The sequence below is a fragment of the Python bivittatus genome, unplaced genomic scaffold, assembly GCF_059951505.1.
Source record: "Python bivittatus isolate LINGU-HERP-01145 unplaced genomic scaffold, Pbiv_v1 ctg000190_np1212, whole genome shotgun sequence".
NCBI classification, from domain to species: Eukaryota; Metazoa; Chordata; class Lepidosauria; order Squamata; family Pythonidae; genus Python; species Python bivittatus.
In genome coordinates, this window is record NW_028277042.1 from 19,239,958 (window position 1) to 19,261,001 (window position 21,044).

Consider the following 21,044-nt stretch of genomic DNA (forward strand, 5'->3'; position numbering starts at 1 on the left):
TGCCTTGAGACCATTTTTCCATGACTTCTATTCTGGAATGACAGATAGTAAATGCAATGAACAGAACAGCAGATAAGAAACTCTAACTCCACCCCCAGACAATTGGGTTTAATGCCATCTAGTGGCTAAATTATATGACATTATCCACGCACATTGCTTGTTCTTAAACAAGATATTCTAAATCATTTTTCATCATAGACCAGAACTTTGTGAGAAGAAAAAAAAAAAAAAGGATGTGAAAAAATGTTTTAAAAAATTTGGGGGGGGCCAGTTCATATGTTTGAAGATTCTGACTTTCCATCTTACTATTCATAATTCTATATCATATATTTAATTAAAAATGTATAATTTTCTTCAAGTCTCTAGAAAAAGAGAACTATAGATTGTCTGAGACAGGCTGATTTCCAATATTTTTTATGCTTTACAAATAAGAACACTTGACTTCTTCAGTGTTTGTCTTTGGCACCGGCTTAAAAAAAAAAAAAAGTAACATGAGAATTGCCAATTTCACTGATCAAGAATATTTCTACTGGTGCTCGGAATACTGGAAATATTTATATGACCCAAAGCGGGAACATTGCAAGAAAAGTTAAGCGTCCTTGTAATTTTTTGCAGAAGTCACACTGTGTTTTGCAAGGATAGGCAAACTGTGAAGCTTTTGTAGGGCATATTTCCTGTGTAACATACCAATGGAAAGCCATAGAAGTAGGGCGTGATCTCTGCATCTAAAAAGACGTACATTCCCTCGTTGGTGGTGCTCTACCTCAATGGGTGTTATCTGCAGAAGTAATGAACCCTAATTAACATCTAATGGAGCTGATGCTAGCATTACACGAAATCTCAGGACATAGTTCAAGGATAAAATAAATACCCAGTCTTATCTACCCAAGGAGTCCTTTCTGCTCTGCTTATTCCTTTAAATAAATGGCAATCAGTTGCACAATTAAATTATATCTCAGGCAAAATAATAAAATCTTGGCTTCAATCCAGGCTACATTAGAGCGCTCCTCCACATACCTTCCCACAATATAAGATCCCATGAACAGAAATACCAACCCGTCTTAAGTGTTGTAGGTACAGTGGGTGTGGACAATGGAGGGGTCCTTTGACCCTGAAGCCTGGGGTGGTATCCTTCTTTATAGGGTTTTACTCTATAACAGTTGTTCTCTTGGATAGTTCAGTTGGGTTCTCAACTGCTGGACTCAGTTGAAAACCACCTCTTCCTCCCTAGAGGACCCTTTCATTTATAATTCTATTGTTTTTGTCAAACTGTTGTGTCAGCCTCTTATTTTTTTTTTTTAATTCTCTGCATCACTGCCTTAATAACTCACAACCATTCATTATTAAAAAAAAACCAGAACAATATTTCTGTGTTATACAAAGGACAGGCAGGAAACCAGTGTTTTAAATAAGTACGGCTTGAACTCTGATTCCCGCCCATTTTGTTATAAAAGATCTGTAAAAGTGGTTCTCAAACATTATGATCTTAGGACCTCTTTACATTCTTAAACATGATTGAAGACCCCAAAGAGCTTTGGTTCATGAGGATTATATATATCGATATGTACTCTATTAAAAATTAAAACTGAGAAATGCTGAAATATTTATTTGACTTGGCAGACCCCCTGAAATGGCCTCTGAATTCATTAATCATAAAATAGTGAATCATTATTTTATGACTGATTTTCATTTGCCTTGGACACCTGAGTGTAGATACATGTGCCAGGATAACCATGGGAATAACTCTGTGTACATTTATGCATCTTTCTCTCTCTCTGTATGCATTAACTGAAGACAGCTTTTAGCTTTAGTTCTGATTTTTTTCCCCACACTGGTTGGTTGCAACCAATTCATTTTTAAGCACAATAAAAATATTAATACTAATACTAATACATAGGCATATCTTGTCTGTATGTTTTCACGAGTTCAGTGTCCTTTTGAGCTGCTTTCCCCATCTTGATTTTTCTGTAAACCAGAAGCACTTTCAGAAGTTGACTTTAGAATCTGTGTGGTTATGTCTTCTGAAAATTACCACTAGTCAAGTTCAGCTTGCTGGCTTTCAACTTTTTGGCTAATTTCAGGACTGGATTTGAGATGCTAAAGAAAGAAAGGTGAGAGATCATACCCTAGGCTTCTCCCAAAGTGTCTGGGGTTCATCTCAAGATTTATTTAAAAAAAAAATTCACTCAAATCGGGCCTTCCAATGAATGGGCCAAATCAGAGTTGACACAGTTTACTAAAAAAAATTCCATCTTTTTCCTTTGGTCCAAAGACATTCTTGTGGACATGGATACACTCTTTCTCAAGAGAACTCAGAACTGCATTAGCCAGAACCAAAATAATGACTCATAACATTAATGTTTTTCCTTTTATTCTCATTTCTGTAGAGTCACAAATTGCCATATTGGTCTCCTTGCTGTTTCAGCTGACTGATTTGCTACTAGTTCTTGCTCCCCAGACCTGAAGCCACTTCCATGTTCACCTTTGTGATCTAGTTAATACATTTCAGTTGCGCCCTTGTGCTGGTGTTCAAGTCTGTTGGTGTTCATCACCATAATCAGAGTTTATTTCTATTTCATAGCCTTTCTTATTTGAAATATTAGAAGACAACTTGGGTGCCTTAATGGCATGCCTACCTTAATGGCATGCCCACTCAGCAAACAAGAACCAGGGTATAAAATGGCAGTCATGGGAGGGTTACCGATTTACAGAATAGGTCCAGTCACAAAATACTCTTGCGACCCATTGGCACACCTTTGTCTTTGTTTTTTCTGGACAGGCAAGCACTTTGTCCGACGTAAACCACCATTTCTATTTTTGAAGAATGCCATTGGGGTCCTTGGAGGGCCCAGATGTATTCCCATAATTAAATATAATGCTAGAGGTTGGAGATTTCCTTCCTTCCTTCCTTCCTTCCTTCCTTCCTTCCTTCCTTCCTTCCTTCCTTCCTTCCTTCCTTCCTTCCTTCCTTCCTTCCTTCCTCCCTCCCTCCCTCCCTCCCTCCCTCCCTTCCTTCCTTCCTTCCTTCCTTCCTTCCTTCCTTCCTTGCTTCCTTGCTTCCTTCCTCTTTCTCTCTCCTTCCTCTCATCTCTCTCTTTCCCCTCATATCCTCCCTCCCTCCCCCTCCCTCCCTTCCTTCCTTCCTTCCTTCCTTCCTTCCTTCCTTCCTTCCTTCCTTCCTTCCTTCCTCCCTCCCTTCCTCCCTTCCTCCCTTCCTCCCTTCCTCCCTTCCTCCCTTCCTCCCTCTCCTCTCTCTGATCAGTTTGGACCAGTTTTTGAGAACTTCTTTTTTCTTGTATGGCATGGCGCCTCTCCACTTGGCTTTTAGCAGAATAGTACATTTAGAAAAATGACGGGACAGCAGAATAGCCCTACCAAAGGCATCTGGCAGTGCCAGCCCAGAAACACTGCAGTCTAGCACAAGGCAATTTGCTGTCCCCCGTCCTCACTACTTGGAGGGTTGAAGGAAAGGAGGGGTACCCCTCTACTGGGTAAGAGCCTTATCTGAGCAGATTGGTCCCGCTGGTTCCACCTTCCTCTGCTTCTCTTCCCCATATCTTCCCTGCTCAGGAGCGGGTTGTTGCTTACATGTAATGGGAAGAAGGAATAACCTTGAGGAACAGGAAGAAAAGCCACAACCAAGACAACAGTCAGATAAAAGAAATCTGAGTCCAGGACAGAACTGTAACCCAAGTAAACATCTCAGACAAGACTCTCCCTAGTTCTCAGATAGATAAAGGGAGGGAGGAGGAAGTGCATTCAGACTTGCAAGATTCTGTTACTATAACCTTATAATAAAACTAGTATTAGCATGGATGGCTTTGGTTTCTAATCTGGTCTGCCTTGAAGGACTCACATTAATTTAGATAACATACTTTTCTTTTTCTTTCAATTAAAACATTCCTTTAAAAAATTTAGAGGTCAGATAGATCAGGGTACAGGTAAGTGAGAGCCCTGAGGTCAACCTGGTGGCATTTGGAGATTGCACTTAAAAATCATCAGTGCTAGACCCTGAAAAAGAAGCATGAGTTCCAAGGAGCCTGGCCGGTGGATCACACGGTCTTATGCACTGTATCTGTTGGGGGAGAAAAAAAAATCTCCTTTGGACCATCTTTCACTGTCTGCACTTTTCAAAATGTTTACTCAAGGATTGCCATAAACTGCATGGTATTGAACAAAGGATGCAATTCAAGCTGATTTAAACCGAGCCTTATCTGCATATAATCGTGATCCAGGGCATAGATTCATAGAAGAGAAACAGAGAGCAATAAATACTAGGTCATTTATACCCTCCAATCTCCTGATAATGCTGGGAGAGAGTAAACGGCGGGGGGGGGGGGGAGTTAGGTAATGATTTGTCATCCGGGGAGCTCAGAGTAGTAGTCAAACCTTCTGGGCTAGAAACCCTAGCTGTGATTGACAGCTGGGTTGCGGGGGCCTTGCCCGTGTCTGTTGACAGGAATTATGAGGATTTGTCAAAGCCTAATGGACATGGAAATGCCAGATTATGCTGAGTCTCTCGACTCCTCGTACACCATGCTAGAGTTCGAAAACCTGAGAGTGCTGCCCACAAACTCATCAGGTGAGGAGATACTTTTATTCCCTCTCCAATCAGCCTCTGTTATCTTAGTTGCCCTCTTGGTGGACAAAGGAGACTGGGGTCGAAGGGTGGATAGCGCCAGCTTGTCCTGGTGAACTCTCAGAGGACCAAAAGTATTGGGCTGTGGGGCGATACCATGACCTAGAATTCGGCTGCAGATAAAACTTCTTGAGAAGCTTACTGCATGAGGATGGAGAACATGGACTGTCGATCGGTCTCGGCAAGACAGTGCTTTCCCTAACACTCTTGCTTGGTTTGACATAGTACAGTCAAATGCTTGATTAGGGTAATGTCTGGGTGACTGTTTTCCTAAGGTGGCAGGGTGGATTTAAGAAAGAAGCGAATGCCTTTCCTACAACGGTCCACTCAGTTTGTCAAGCGCCTTTGGTAAATGAGATAGCATGCAAAGAGTTGAGCCATCTCATTTAGAGAATGAGTGCATTTAGAAGTAGACCATGAAATAAACCAATGTTCCCTTCGGGGGGAAATAGGTAACTTAGCTGTCTTGTCTAGTTGAAATTACTTTCTCTGCTCTTCCCCCAATATTGTCTTTTCCCCCTTGCTAGGGGAAAAAAAAGGCTGCCTAGAATTCATGGTTGCTTAGCAAATATTGATGTCCTTTTCTTCACACCATCAAACCTCACACGGAATTAGTATAGCTTGCATTCGTGCCCGCTGTTCAAAAGTCCACCTCTATAAGTGTCAGTTTATCCACCTGATAATCTTCTTTTTGTGCTCAGTGTTCTACAAAAATTAGGCTAGAATAAATCTCTGACCCTTTAAGGCTGGTGTAAGTTTCTGGGCTGTTTTACCAAATTCTGGGATGATACTTGTATGCTTTGGAGACTGTATGAAAGATGTCATTAAGGTGATTTTTCTTTGGGAATCCTTTTTTTTTTTTTTGTCTCTATATATCCTGGAGTCCAGTTCTCGTAAACTGTACTACTATCAATTCGGTGCAAAATAGCGCTCACTCCTTTTACTCAGGGAGGGTGTGCCTGCTGCCCTGAGTCTTGCCGAAAGGCCAAGAAGAGCAACAAATATGGCAAATATAGAAATTCCTGGTTGGATGAAAATCCAGAGACTTAAAAAGTGGGACGCCAATACTGGTTTTATGAGAATGGAAGCCATAAGACTTCACAGTTAGTAGTTCACAACATCTATGTGCGACAGGAAAACACCTGATAATTTCGCAGTGAATTGGATAGCTTTTATTTCATTTTTTAGAATGAAGATATGGACTATGGGACAGAGGAAATCATTTATTTAGCATAGAATGGTCAGTTCTGGGTTCCAAGCAACTCTCTGGGGTTTTAGGAGGCAAGGCAATTTAGTGAACCCAGGACAGGGTTAAGTTGAAAACTTAGCCCTGCGGAGTAATTACATTCTTCTGAGTTAAGTTCCTGACTTCTTTTACATCCAGGCCAGACTTACACACATTTTTTTACGGTAATTTGACTGAACGACCCATTTTATGGTATTACATGGAGACATCCTGATGTTGTAAATGTTGGGTAAATCCACTTTCTTGCAATGGTTTATCCTTGCGCCTATTCATGGGAAACATAGAAAGAGTATGGAATGACAATCAATCTTCTACCTGGTGTGGTTGAATTTGGATATGTGCGCTGAACCTAAAGGCTCCCCTCAATTCATTCAACTATTCTATTTTGATTGATTGATTGATTGATTGATTGATTGATTGTTTGATTGAATTTATATAGCCGCCCATCTCACTTGCACGTGCATCTATGAATCTATGAATTCATTCTCTTTCTTGAACAAATTGCCTCTGAGCTCATTATATTTCTGAAAAAATAGAATCTCGATATATGGTAAAAGTTCACGCTGCAGAAACCACGTGTTAGATTTTCCTAAAGGTGAAGGCTGTTTCAAGCAGGTATTGTGGTATTTGCTTATGAGCTAATAAGTAAACCAGCTTGCTCAGGAACTAGCTGTTTTGAAATTAGCATGTTTGCCCTGGGTAAGCACCCTCTTGAAAAATTGGTCAAAACAGCTTTAAAGAACTGAGCCAAAAGGTTCACTTCTGGACCAATCCCACTAATGAAATTGTAGGAGGTCTGTCCAGGAACTTTACATGTCACACTAGAGAAACCTCTCTTCTAAAATTTAGGAAAAAGAACAGAAGGGATCCCATTCAATTAAGGAAGCAATTCCACCCAATTAAGGAAGGGATCCTGGCCAACTGAGAACAAAGAAAAAAATCCTTTACACAGCATGTTCTCATTTTCGTTCTTGGCCTTTGAAATGTTTTACAGTAGGAATGGACAACCTTCAGTTTTGATGGGTCAGGAGCTACTTTCTGTGTTGGCTTACTAGAGTCCCAGGATTGACCAAAATATGAAAGACAGCATTAAAGGATGTAGGAATCCTGGAATTTCTTCCAAGAACTGGAATTTAATCGAACTTGTCTTTTCATTATGAAAAAAAAGAAAGAACAAGAACAAGAATCCATTCTTAGTTACAGCAAGATCTCCCCCCCCCCCCCATTTTGGCAGTCTACTGAAGTATGGCAGAGGAGGAATATTATTTTGTTGCTACTACAGTTAAGTAACAGGGAGTCCCCAGTGTTTGCAGTTGATGCAAATCGTACAAAGATTGCCCAGCAGATGCAGGTTCGCCTTCTGCCCATCTCTGTCTTAAAGCTTTCATCAGTGTTACACCAAGTGAAAAAGAACAGTCACATTGCTATTATAAAATGAGATATGGGCACATGGGATTTCATACAGATTCTTGAGAAAAAGTTTACATGTAAGCAAAATTAACAAAAGAGCCTCACAGAATTATGGGAGAGCTTGTTTGTTACCCCAAGGCAGTGTTTCTCAACTTCAGCAACTTTAACAAGTGTGGACGTCAACTCCCAGAATTCCCCAGCCAGCATTTAAAAAAAAAATGGTGATGATGATGATGATGATGATGATGATGATGAAGATAGATAGATAGATAGATAGATAGATAGATAGATAGATAGATAGACAGATATAATCTATTCATAATCATAATGACTTGTATAGTCATACGGAGATAGCTAATAACCTAAGATATCTTTGAAGGTTGTCTCTGATACTTGTCAAGGTAAAATCATGTCAGCTCTCCAAGTTGTTGGCTGAAAAAACAACCCCTTCACACCCACCCACAGCTGTGATATTGTATAGCTAACAATCCCTGGAGCGGGGGAAATGTATATTGTAAAAGGAAAGCCTAGCACTCTGGTCTCATGCAATTTCTGTGTACTTTTGTTGACAAATGAAGCATTGGGAAAGATGTTAGCTTTCAGCATTCTAGGTTTATTCTGTCTTGTTGAAATCCAAAACTTCATACCTCCAGTCTTCAGGGATTGACAACCCCTCAAGATTGAAATCAGCTCCAACCTCCCATCTGTGGTCTTTCTGAGCCCTCCCATGATTCATACCATCCCTTTTCGGAGGGTGAAGTCAACATAAATTGACTTCTCCAAGAGACAGCTAATAGTTGTGGCTCTACTGAAGTTCCCTTTCATATAGATGCTAAGGCCAGTTCTGTTTCAGGCCCTTTCAGTTCTGTACTGATGCTTACAGTGATTTTATGCTTCTGTCAACATTTTTATTTTCTCTATTCTCTTTCTGTTGGGTCTGATGGAGATCCTAGTTGCTTGCTTTATCAGTTCCATATTGCTCTTAATAATGGTGATCAGCCATCTTGAAATTTTTACACAAAAGGAAGGCACTGACCTGGGGAATCAATAAGTATGTAATCTTTTCAGTGCACTTTGGCATTCTGATAAACTGTGTATAGTGGTTTGAATAAGAATGGATTATTGTTGCAATCGAGAGTGTCCTGTGCATTTTATTCATCCACTCTTTTCCAAATCAAGATGCATGGACCTACGTAATTATCTCCATCATTCTACATATTTTCTTCTTTGGTTCCATTATACTGACTTAGTTTTTCTAATTCTATCACTGCTGTTGAATTAGCACCTACCAATATTTGGCAGATATATTATGCTATTCATAGATGGCACACAGACAAAAATTATGGGAATGTTCTGCATTTAACCTAGTGCTTTTTTCCACCCCTAAAGTTCAGTGTGACCCTTTGAAAAATATCACTGAATGTCATAGCTCCTGTTTGACCCATGTGCGGACCATCAGGATGACAAGTTAAACAATTAAACCTCATTAAAAAAAAAAAAAAGCAATAGAGCAAGTAAACCTGCAGGTTAAAATCTGGATCCACCATGAAAAGCATCAAATATTTTCTCTGAAGATGATTCATCCTCACCCAGTCCCCTCCATGCTTGAGATATATCATAACCAGGCAAGATAATATCAGTTTTGATGCTACCGTAATACATATTTCTTTGACTTTGTTGCCCATTAACTCATGTTGGCAAGGGCTGTCAATGTTATGGAAAGAGAGAAGATGACCAAGCATTCTCCCTGGTTGCATGGCAGTCTTGATAACATGTTAATAACATGAGAAAAGCCTCCTTTGAATCAAACTCAACCCCTAATGACTTCATGGACACATGGACTCCTGGTGACTTCATGGTCTCCATGTAATTTTCTCGACAACACTTGGAAGTGGGTTAACATTGCCTTCTTCCAGAATGTTTCAGATCTCTCAGTCTAGCTTATCTGGGACTTCTTGATAGTCTCCCATCCAAGTACTAACCAGGTTTGACCTGCTTGGCATTTTGAGATCAGCCAAAGTTGGTTAGGCTTGGCCACCTAGCAGGGCTAATACCTTGTTATTTCTCCCCAAAAAGTCACCAGGGGCCCAAGCTGAAAACTTCAGATGGTTATTGGTTATGGGGAGATGTTCTGGGCTAAATCAAGCAGACTTCCATATGGATACAGTTATGTATCAGATGAAACTCTTTCCCCTTCTTGACACCACACAGAGTTGCGAGTTTATTCCTAATTTTTGCCTAACCCCTAAACACACCAACCTCCTCCCTACATTTGTGTAAATCCTGTTCAACAAAGGATCACAATTTTTGCATTTGGCCTTGAAGTAGCAAGCTTGCAGATCCACTCCAAAGAGTATGTGACCTATGGGCACCAGGAGAAAAATGAAATTTGCCTTTGTTTTTTGGAAGTGTAATAAGAAAATAAATAATAGGGTAGTGTAGCACTTCAGATTTGATTCCAAAATGCTGCTTCAGAGGGAGTGAAGGGGCAAACGTAGCAGCCATTTGCAACCCTTTAAAGCCACTGTGTCTTTTTCTGGGATCACGTGGCTGTAGCAGAATTTCTCTACCTAGCATCATTGGAAAAACAAATTAAAGTCTTCCTCCCCAGACTCAGTTGATGTCTTTCTTTCCCTTCTCTGTGTCTCTTTTTTCTTCTCCTTCAGAGATGCCTGCCTGACAGCATTTTCTTTCTTGTAGATGCTCTCGTATCAGAGACAAGCAACAACAGTTTACTCGCAAATGGGATAAACTCGTTGTGCGCCATCTGTGGGGACCGTGCAACTGGGAAGCATTATGGAGCTTCCAGCTGTGATGGCTGCAAAGGGTTCTTCAGAAGGAGCGTCCGAAAGAATCACATGTATTCCTGCAGGTATAAAAATGCTATCCTTTTCCAGGGAATTCTGGGAAATTCCCATTTCCTTAGACACAAACATTAGTAGTCCTTGGAAACATCTAATTTTCCCAGGCATCAGCTCTGACCTTAGCTCTTTCTTCAAAGAAGCAATGATTTACAAGAGCAAATAAATTAAGGAAAGAGGCCTCCTCAATATCATTTTATCTCACATTTTTTAGGAGACTTCCTGGGAAAGACATAGGAAAAGGCTTTGCTACAACAGTCCTAAAAGTTACCAGCCCAGACTGGGAGATCATTTGTTCTCTTTGCTCAGAATTTCCCCCTTTCCCATTCCAGGTTCAGTCGACAGTGCGTGATCGACAAGGACAAGAGGAATCAGTGTCGATATTGCCGTCTGAAAAAATGTTTCCGGGCAGGAATGAAAAAGGAAGGTAATTGCCTAAAACTGTCATTTGTTTCAGAGTTTGGCATGGTCCATCTTGTGTTGTTGGCGTTATGATCTCTAGCCTCTGGATGAGACTATGAGTCATCCTAAGTTCCACGTCAGCAAATCCTTGTCGTATTTTTTATGAGTCACAGATTAGCAAAGAAAGATTGGCTGCGCCCAAAGGTTTCAAGACCCAGATTAACCCAGGCCAAAGCATCTTGCTCCCTGAATTACAGTCAAAACGGCAGTGAAGGCTGATGCTCTATTAAAGCTTTCGGCACCAGAGACCTGAGACGTCCATCTCCCTAAATTTTTCTACCGGAAACATCTTCCTTCATCTTGATGCATTGATGGGCTTCATCTTGATCCATTGGAGGAGCTTTATACGTTGATACTAGGCCAGCAAAACAAGTGAAACTCTTGTTAAACATGAATCTTCTGAAGGTGGTTCCATCATGCCTGATAAATTGGAACCCCTTATGGATTTTTGTGTAAAACAGAAAAAAATGGACTTATGATTTATGGTTTTGAAGATAAGGCAGGATAGATTACAGAAATAAGAGAGTTATGTTATAGCCATCGAGTAAGAGGTAAATTTATGATTGTGCTTATAACTGCTGTAAAGAAGATCAGAAGCTATTTCTTCGTATCTTTTTTCTTTCTTTTCTATTTTTCTTTTTCTTTTTTCCCTTTCTTGCACTTTTCGCTTTCTCTTTGATTTCTTAGCTTTCATTTTCCTTTTTAGAAATCTTTAATATATAATATTAAATATAATTTAATACATAATGCCTGATAAGTTGGGTTAAATCTGACACAACTGAGTCCAATGTTATCGTTTGTAATTTAAAACAGAATCTTCCTGTTCGGTCCTTGATGGCATTCTTCCTTTTCTGCAAGAAGATGAAAGTAATATATACGGTAGAGTTCTACCTCCTGTATCCACGTGAAAAACCTGGTCTAACAAAGGGTGATAAGAATCCTGGTTGAATGAAGATTGGTCCTTACATCTTCTGAACCTTACTTAAACACTTAACAGTGCTGATAACACATACCCAACGTTCCAACAAAATAACAAGAAAAAAAGCAGCAAAAAAAGACAACTGGATTGTGTTTTGAATCTTACAAGCCATTTCAGGGCTCTGCAGATAGCTGGCAGTGGGAATCAAACAGATATATGGAGACCCCAGCATGCAATGCTACCCGTAAAAACTCTATTTTTCAAATGCAACACCGACATATTTCCAGTGGAAGATTTGTAAAATCACTGATTTGGTGCCTCTTGATGTAGAAGTCACTTTTCCTGGGACATGGATTGATTTTTCTCACCTATCCTTGGTGGTTCCTCATTTTCGTTCTCCTGTCCTTCTTTGGCTGTGCAAAATATACAGACAATTTCATGGGAAATGAAGCCAATTTGTTGACTGCAGCTGTACTATCAAGCAGGATGGCAAATATGGCCCTGTTTGCTCAAGTTTCAGGACCATGGGAAGTGTTTTGAAGTTTTCCAGCATTGTGTTGCAGAATAATTGACAAATGGTGGATAAAATAGGGCTTGCTACAGGAAACTGTGAAGGCTTCACTCTTCTTCTTGTCCTTCCTTCAAATGCTGTGCTGAAATTTGTCTTGCAACCTTTCTTCTCCTGGGCAAGAGGCTCTTGATCTGTCTTATTTCAGTGTGTTTCAAAATTCCTTTCACATTTCTCTTAATGGTGACTTCTGAGTTTACTTAATTGTTAGAGATGGTAGAAGGAGTGATGGACAGCCATCTGTCAGGGATACTTTGATTTGGATTCCCACATGGAGGAACAGGTTGGACTGAATAGTCTCTTCCAACTCAGTAACTCTACAGCCTCCCTGGCTGCCCACACTTCACACTCAAGAAAAGCCCGATGGAAGGAGTCCGTGGGATTTCATGGAAAGTTAGGAAATCAGGAAGGCTGCAGACTGCAGGAGAGAATTGCGTCCTTTCAAAAGCATTTGGTTGAAGAAGAACTGGTAGGATCTGTAGGACGTTAATTTTAACCTTCCATCCCAGCTATTTGTATCAAGAGAAGGAACTTATTGCTTCTCGCTGAACAATCAGAATAGATCAACGGGTGCCAAAAGAGTTGTTAACACTCCAGGAAATGGAAGCCTTTCTTTACTGACTCACCTGTCAACCTTTGACTCAGTAAAACCCAGTCCAGTTGCTTCTTTTTTCAGAGTCCCTCTTCCTTCTGCCTTCCATGGGACTAATACATCAGCTCTGTCTTCCTCAACTGCTTTGAACAGTAGTTGATGACACCCTTGAACCATTTCCTCTCTTGCTCTGATAAGTGCTTGTCTTGACCACACTGGGCCACGAACCTTTTCTTTTCCTATTCTCAGGGTATATTAGCCCAGGGACCCTGCCTTTAATCTAGTGGATAAACTATCATATAAACACCATGTCAACCGATCTAGTAACTTGTCCACCATCAAGGTTCATGAATACATAGAGCTTTGGAAACATGTCCAAGCAAAGACGCTTCAGGAAATTCATGCTATAAAGCTGCAAAGATCCTTAAGAGAACCTACCTAGAAGGGGAGGACAAGTGCCACCAGGACTGGCCCACACATCCATATCCACCCCCCAACTGAACTTGATTCATTGCAAGTAAAGGATGACATCTTCTTAGGGAATCATATTCACCAGGATTCTAAGGTCTTTTCTGGGGCCAGGAAAGTGAAAGTTCAGCTAGAAGTTCATGAATGGTGGTGCAAGTTGATTGATCCATTGTTTGATCTGTCATCCACGGTGCAGGTGGTCAATACTTCATTATCTCTTTATTTCTCTCAAAAAGCTGTGCAGAATGAACGTGACAGGATCAGCATCCGACGAAGCAGTTACGAAGACAACGGGGCTTTGTCCATAACCATCCTGACCCAAGCAGAGACAATGGCACAGCAGGTAGGGAAAAATAAATAAATAAATAAATAAATAAATAAAGCAATTTCCCTGGACCTTCTTGCAGTTCTTTAGCTGTGATTTTATTTTAGTGCCCAAGTTATTTCTAATAGATACCTTTGCATTAAAGTCCCAAAGGGTTTTTCTTCAAATGCAGAATTTGTTTTGGTCCATCTCAACGATACCAGTTTAATTATCTGTTTGCAGGGGTGGTGCATTCTTATCTTTAAATTGAAATGTTAATAAATACTTGTGATAGATTGCCACCTGCTGGAGCAAGGGATCATACTGAATTTGAGCATGTTATGCCCAAATAAACTGAACTTGATAGAGTGGTATATGGAGAAGGGAAGGGAAAAATCTGTGGCTTTGGGGTTCTGGTGGTGCTGCTGCTTTTCATTTTTGAAAATTTGTCCATTTCATTTACACACTTTTTTCATTTGTAAATTTAACTCATCCTATTTCCATTTAATCTAAGGCTTCTTTAAAAAGTGCATTAAAATGTGTATGCATGCTGGAGGATATTTCTCCAAAGTAGGCATTTCTGCCATTTTGATTAATGCACATTAGTTTTACAATCAAATTTCTCTAATATAATGCATGCTTGTTCCCCCTTCCCTTCCCTTCCCTTCCCTTCCCTTCCCTTCCCTTCCCTTCCCTTCCCTTCCCTTCCCTTCCCCCTCCTCCCCTTCCCCTTCCCCTTCCCCCCTCCTCCCCTTCCCTCCCCCTCCCCTCCCCTCCCCCTCCCCCTCCCCTTCTTCTTCTTCAACTTCTTCTTCTTCTTCTTCTTCTTCTTATTATTATTATTATTATTATTATTATTATTTTTATACAGACTTTCTCTTAATATTAAAAAAAAATCCTGGCTATTTGCACTGCAAAATGCTGGATTTGGAAGGATAATGCATTTCACTTTATTAGTTCATAAATACAATATGAGATGTTTCCATACAACTTCAGAGTAGATGAATTTCTCTCCTCTCTCTAGTACAGAAAAGGAGGAGAGGGGAAGAATTGAAGGAGGAGAAAGGGAGAGTTTTTGATGCCTTGGGGGGGTCCGGCTACCTGATCTTTTGTCTTGCAGTATTCAGCTCTTCGTCCTGTGCACAGCGCAGATATTGCCATGAAGAAAATTGCAACAATCAATGACGTGTGTGAGTCGATGAAACAGCAGCTTTTAGTTCTTGTTGAGTGGGCAAAATGCATCCCTGTGTTCTGCGAGCTTCCTTTGGACGATCAGGTGAAAAAGGAAACTACTTTTGCACAGTCCTGCACTCTTAAATTACTCCTCTTGACAAGGGTGATTCATAATTTTCCTAACTCAATAATTGGAAAGTGTGTTTACAGCAGTTTTGAAGGCTTTAGATTTAATAATGGTGGGCCTAGCAATTGAACCCCAAGGCCATCATGCATATGTGAGAATGAAGTCTGTGATATCAGTTAGTGTCCTGCAAGACTAGCAGATATTCTGCTTAGTCAAAGAGCAACGTCATGGCTTCTGCAAGGGAAGGGGATGTGGTCATTGTGGCTGGGGTTTAAATCTTGCTCATAGGGGCGAACAGGCTGGGGGAGAGGATTAGCAAAGAGGTCAAGAATCTCAAGAATTAAGGATTCAATAGACTGAAAAAGAGATCTTTAAAAAAAATCATTGAAGGCTGGGGAAAAAAATCAAAGAGAAGGACCCTAATATATTATTTACCTATATGCCACTGCCCTCTGCTGTGGACTCCTGGCATTTGCCCCCATGAAACAGTAAAAAAACAATCTAGAAGCCCCAACAGTCTTATCTTAGTTACTTAGTTCACTCTTTTTCCAGGCTTGCTGAACCACAAAGGAACCAAATGGGTCAACTTGGTGCCATTGGAGTTCTTTAAAAGTCTGTTCCCTCCCCACCAACAAGCACTAGTCAGGGGAAAATGGCAGAGAGATCAGTTTAGAAGAAACCATTGAAAGAATGCAGATATATGATAGATTTGGAACACTGAATGCAACCAATGACCCATCCAGGCTAGATATTTGGATAATCCTAAGCAAAAGAGAGTGCAATTCCTGAAGTAGTCAATAACCACATCTTCTTTCTCTTGCAATTTTCAGGTTGCCTTGCTAAGAGCTCACGCAGGAGAGCACCTATTGCTGGGAGTTGCAAAGCGTTCCATCCCATACACAAATTTTCTCTTATTAGGTAAAAAGGACTTTTCTCTTATTAGGTAAAAAGCTTCCAACATCAAGCTATCATGGAGGTTCTCGAGCTCCTGAGCATTGCAAGGGGCCCCTTTGGAATTTTGACAGTGCATCGTGGGCATCCTCTGTAGGTGATGGGCATGGCCAGATACAAAAGCCAGTGGAGCATGTTCCTCCTCACCAACTACTGTAACGCTCCAGGATACTGTTGACCCGGTTGAAGTAAGCTTGATGAGATCTTGTGTGAAGAAGGCCCTTCTCTGCCTGTTCAGAATCAATTTCATTGGGTCATCTGCAGTTCTTGCATCATGCTTTAGACCAGTGTTGTCCAAACTTGGCCACTTTAAGATGAGTGGACTTCAACTCCCAGAATTCCCCAGCATGGCTGGCTGGGGAATTCTGGGAGTTGAAGTCCACTCATCTTAAAGTGGCCAAGTTTGGACAACACTGCTTTAGAGTGAAGTAAAACTCTACTTTCTCCATATCATCAGGCATTTCTAAAATAAATCTGTGTGATTCTTATCATTATTTTTGTCATCATCCATGACCTATGTCTTCTTTGGACCACTTTGACCCCAGTTGAAAAATATTGCAAGAACGTTGTGAGCTATCAATTGATGCTTCTCAGATCTTTAAAGGCGTTAGGCTGTGTTTACAGACCGCCCTTAGCCATGGGATAATGATGGTTCAGTGAACCTTAATCAAAGTGGCTTAGTTCACATGACACATAATATGCTATGCTCCAAACAATCCACATTATGTCCTTGTGTTATGTGTGAACCATTAAGAAGGAGAGCGATTAAACGGCCACGATGATTGGTGAAGTGCTTCTGTTTCATAACATTTAGGAAAACGGGTGCAAATATGTATGTATGTATATTAGCTGGAACAATTTATCAGTATCATTTGCATCACAACCATCTTTCCCACCTGCTTCTTCTGTAGGCAATGACTTCATCATCCCCATGCAATGTCCAGAACTCGAAATTGCCCGAGTGGCAATCAGGATCCTGGACGAGCTGGTGAAGCCCTTACGGGAAATTCAGATCGATGAAAACGAATACGCCTGCCTTAAAGCCATTGTCTTTTTTGATCCAGGTATCTTTCTTCACATGTTCCTGAGTTTGATAAAATCCCTTTGATTACCAGAAGATGATAGGAATTTAAATGACAAGCTTCCAGTGGGTATTTTCGCTTCTTTATCTTTCCTGGAGCTTCCACCGTTCTCTTAAAACGTATCCCTGCCCTGAACCAAAGTTCATTTTCTATTGGTTTTGCTACACCCCATAATTTTCATTCTCGGCCGTACTCCAGCCCTAAGCATGTGTAACAGCATTTGCTCTCCTTCCTTCCCATCTGCCTTGTTTCTTCTTTGTAATGTGTAATTCATGCTAAATTTGTAACTCGTGCTAGATTTCAGTATCTTCCTGGAAGTTTCACAAAGGTGTCTTCCCCTGATGAAGCAGCTTCGGTTCTTCTATTTTATTTTCAAATCCGCTGAGAACATCTTTCAAATGGGTGGTGTTTCTGAATTTACTTTGTTGTGGGAAGTCACAGAGGGGCTATTAAAGGTGCTGCTGTTTCCTTTTTCACATTTTACTGCTACTCTGAAGACACCCTCCATGCTCACCCTTAGCAATCTGAAAAGCCCATGGCATGAGAATTCTTGTAGGGGTATCTGCAGATGGTGGCCATGATGGTGCAACTGAAGCTGCACTTGTTTTTAGGTGCATCGTGTAAGCTTTGATCACATGGTTATGGCTACCATCTTGACTTTTTTTGATCCCCCTCCCTGCAGACACCCTTGCAACATATGATGTTCTTGCTGATCAAGGCACTCGGAGTGTGAATATACTGACGGTTGGATGGGCGCATTTGTAAGATTGTAAGCAATAAGCCAAGAATTAGCCCACATCAGAGCCAAACTGACTTAACTTTCCTTTCTCCTTGTCCCAGATTGCAAAGGGCTGAGTGATCCTGGGAAAGTGAAGAATATGCGCTTCCAGGTACAGGTGAACTTGGAGGATTACATCAACGACCGGCAGTATGACTCGCGGGGAAGATTCAGTGACATTCTGCTGCTGCTCCCTCCACTGCAGAGCATCACTTGGCAGATGATAGAGCAAGTGCAGTTCATCAAACTCTTTGGCATGGCCAGGATTGACAGCTTGCTGCAAGAAATGCTCCTTGGAGGTACAACGTGGGTGGCAATGCGAAGGGGCTGGACTAGGAGCAAGGAGACCCAGGTTCTACTCCTCCTTCAGCCACAGAAGCTCCCAGGAACCATGGTGGGGTAGTTGGGAAGGGCTGGACTAGGAGCGGGGAGACCCTGGTTCAAATACCCTTTCAGCTACAGAAGCTTCCTGAGGAACCTCAGGTTGTCCTTTTCACGCAGCCCAACCTACCCCACAAGATGGTTGTCATGGGAAAAAGACAACTGTGAATGTTGCATACTCCATCTTGACCTGCTGAAAGAAAAGTGGGATACAAATAGAACAACATTGGGAGAAAGAGAAAGTACTTTCAGGTTGGATCCACACAGTATCTTTAACCAGCAGCCCTGTTCACATAACATACTGTGCTTGGCTAGGTTTCACCATTTGTGGGTATACCTTACTCCCCCAAGGGGCATTCAAATGGATCTTGGGGTAAAAGAAGACCTAGAACAACAAAGTTGAATTGCTGACTACAGAAGAAAGGCTTTCAGTATGGCTTCCTTAGATGGTAGGACATTTCTTTAAATCCCGAAACAATCTAATTATATATGGAGCAAGAGTCCAAATTGCCCAAAAATCCAATTTCACTTTGCTATCTTAGGTCTAACCTACAAGTCAGCAGGGAGTCAGAATTTGGGGGTATTGTCATCCGTAGGAAACTGGAAGGCAATGCTTGGATGGTTCAATGTTCTCCACTCCTACTATAGTTCTGTGTAAATTTTTCAAGGAAAACAGGCCCCAACATAGATCTTTTCTTCCATGTCACTTGACATCGTTTGAAAGGCAGGGAAATTTGGGCATCCAGAATCAAAATCATACTGCTATTTGGAGTTTGCTCATTAAATATTAACTGGACTGATGGCTTTCTTTCCGTGCAGGAACAATGGATCTTCCACAATACCAGCCAGGCCCCTCCAGCCATAATATGGAGCCTCTTCCAGGTCATGTCGTGCTCCCTAGCACTATTGGCTCAGTCATTCACACCATTTCAGTCTGTAGGTATCCAGTTTCCACATTTTTGAACTAGGAAATTGTGGTAGAAGCTTGACTGTTGACCCACAGAATACAAATGCTCAGTTTATAATATACCAGATGACTAAGTGCAGAGGGTGGTACAGATTGGATGAAAAGGAAGTGATCAAGTAGATTGGCATGGGGTCAGAAAAAAAAGAGCCGATTGACTGAGGAATGGGGGTCTACTCAATATATCATGAAGGACTCTTTGAAAGCCCAAAACAGACTGGTCAGGAAGGCAAATCATGGCTGTGTGCGCTCATGTACATGAGAAGTAAATGCCATTTTCATCTTTTTTTTCTTCTACAGCTTCTCCAGAAACTTCGCTCCCTTCTCCTTCCACCAGTACAGGAAGCGAAGATTACAAACTGGGTCCCACCCCTGGATCTGAAATACCAACTACGCTTTTGCCGCAGGTGGTTATCCCCAAACAAGAGATCCTCTAGGAAACCAGCTATTATTTTTAGTCGCCCCTTTTAAAATTCAACCAGCCTTGTTCCCACAGCAGCGGCCAACATTGCTAGGTTTCCACCCAAGAAAGTGGCAGCCTTCGCTCATTGCATGTCAACTTCACTATCAATTGCATTGGAACTAGGTTTTCTCAACTGTAAAATGCACGGCAAGGGTCCTTGTTAATGATTAAAGGCCATGGTTTTACGCTAATGGAAACTACCTAGAAGGTAGTTCTAAGCACCTTGGTCACTGCTCTTCAGTTTTGTTCATAGTTCACGCAGCCCTGGTGATGAATTCCAGAAGACTCAAACAGGAAGCAGGCACAGACACGTGAGCCAAAACTAGAGATAAAGATGTAGCATGTGGCAGAGTGATTTACACAAAGGGCTTTTCTAGGTGACAAGAGGTCCTGCAGCCCTTGGATGTGACTGACCCTCAAGGGGCACAGTGGTGTGGCAGTCACGAGGGACCAACAAGATGCCATGTACTAATGGGGACACAGCAGTAGAGGATCAGATCTTGCTTCCAAAGTACTGGCTAGCTCCCTGGTTCTTTGTTTTACTGCAAATCGTCTTGCATCTCACTTGGGTCCTCCCCAAGAAAAGACCCCCGTGACATTATTAGCTAACAGGTGTTAAGTATCATTTAGAGTTCTTTTCCATAGGTAGTGAGCATGCTGTACATAAAACATTGGCAGGAAGTGGTTTATTTTCTGTTACACTCCCATCTATTGTGTAGTTGTGGAAACACAGGACTGGTTTGGGTGGAACACCAAATGGAGATTGGCTCCATGAAGATCTTAAAACCAGTTTGATGGGCATAGCCCAATAACAGTTCTAGCGAGAGATACATATACAGTGTGTGTGTGTATACGCACACACTACCAGCATACTCCTAGGCCTTAACCAAAATGTTTGAGATTCCTTTTACCATTTGTAAAAAAATATATATATATCAATATTTGAACATAATACATTGTACTTAAAATAAAAGTCTTCAAACAATATATTGTGTTAACACTTCAGAGTGGCCATTTATGACTTGTGAACGGTTAGGTCTTTACAACAGGCTCAGGTATATGCTTAGCACAATATTGGGTGTTACAGCCATACAACATCTGGCTGCAACATCTTCCCTGCTATACCAGCATGGCAACCATCTTAGTGGGATGCAACCAACACGGCATGTGATGTGGAATGCACAGGAATGAATACACCACAGACCAAAGTACGTTCACATAATGCAGACTGAACACACTTAATTCTAGACATTGACATTCCTTTAGCTTTCCCTGAGCATTAAGAGGAAGACAGCATTGTCAAAGACGGTGTTTGTGACTGCGTGGCCAAAACCTGCCCCTTGTGTGTCATGACCACCATCTTGACTTTCTTGACCTGCCCTGCTTCTGATTCAATGCATGGAAGCAATGAGATGATGTGATAAGACTGCATTTGAATGGAATCTTCAGAGGCGTACTACAAATAGTCACGTATCCCAGATTACAAGAAACATCGTTGAAATGTGGTTAACTAAAGATTACATTTGTTTGCAAAATTAAATGCTAGGACTTTTGGTCTAAGTGAGTCTGTATTCTCTCTCCAGATGGGCTTCAGCAAAAGTCTTGAGCCTTACAGAGAGCCACATATGAAACTGGGCACTTTCTGCTCTCTTACAT

At 41.2% G+C, this 21,044-nt stretch overlaps 1 protein-coding gene across 1 annotated transcript; it reads left to right on the forward strand.

The window, feature by feature from the left end:
* Positions 1–4,348: 4,348 nt before the first annotated feature.
* LOC103059505 (hepatocyte nuclear factor 4-beta-like) lies at positions 4,349–20,375 on the forward strand. Its single transcript, XM_007432109.4, has 10 exons — positions 4,349–4,582; positions 9,996–10,167; positions 10,489–10,583; positions 13,402–13,508; positions 14,590–14,745; positions 15,600–15,687; positions 16,632–16,784; positions 17,643–17,879; positions 18,781–18,897; positions 19,226–20,375. Exons 1-10 carry the CDS (start codon positions 4,465–4,467, stop codon positions 19,360–19,362), a joined length of 1,380 nt encoding a protein of 459 aa, XP_007432171.1. The 5' UTR covers positions 4,349–4,464; the 3' UTR covers positions 19,363–20,375.
* Positions 20,376–21,044: the final 669 nt, after the last annotated feature.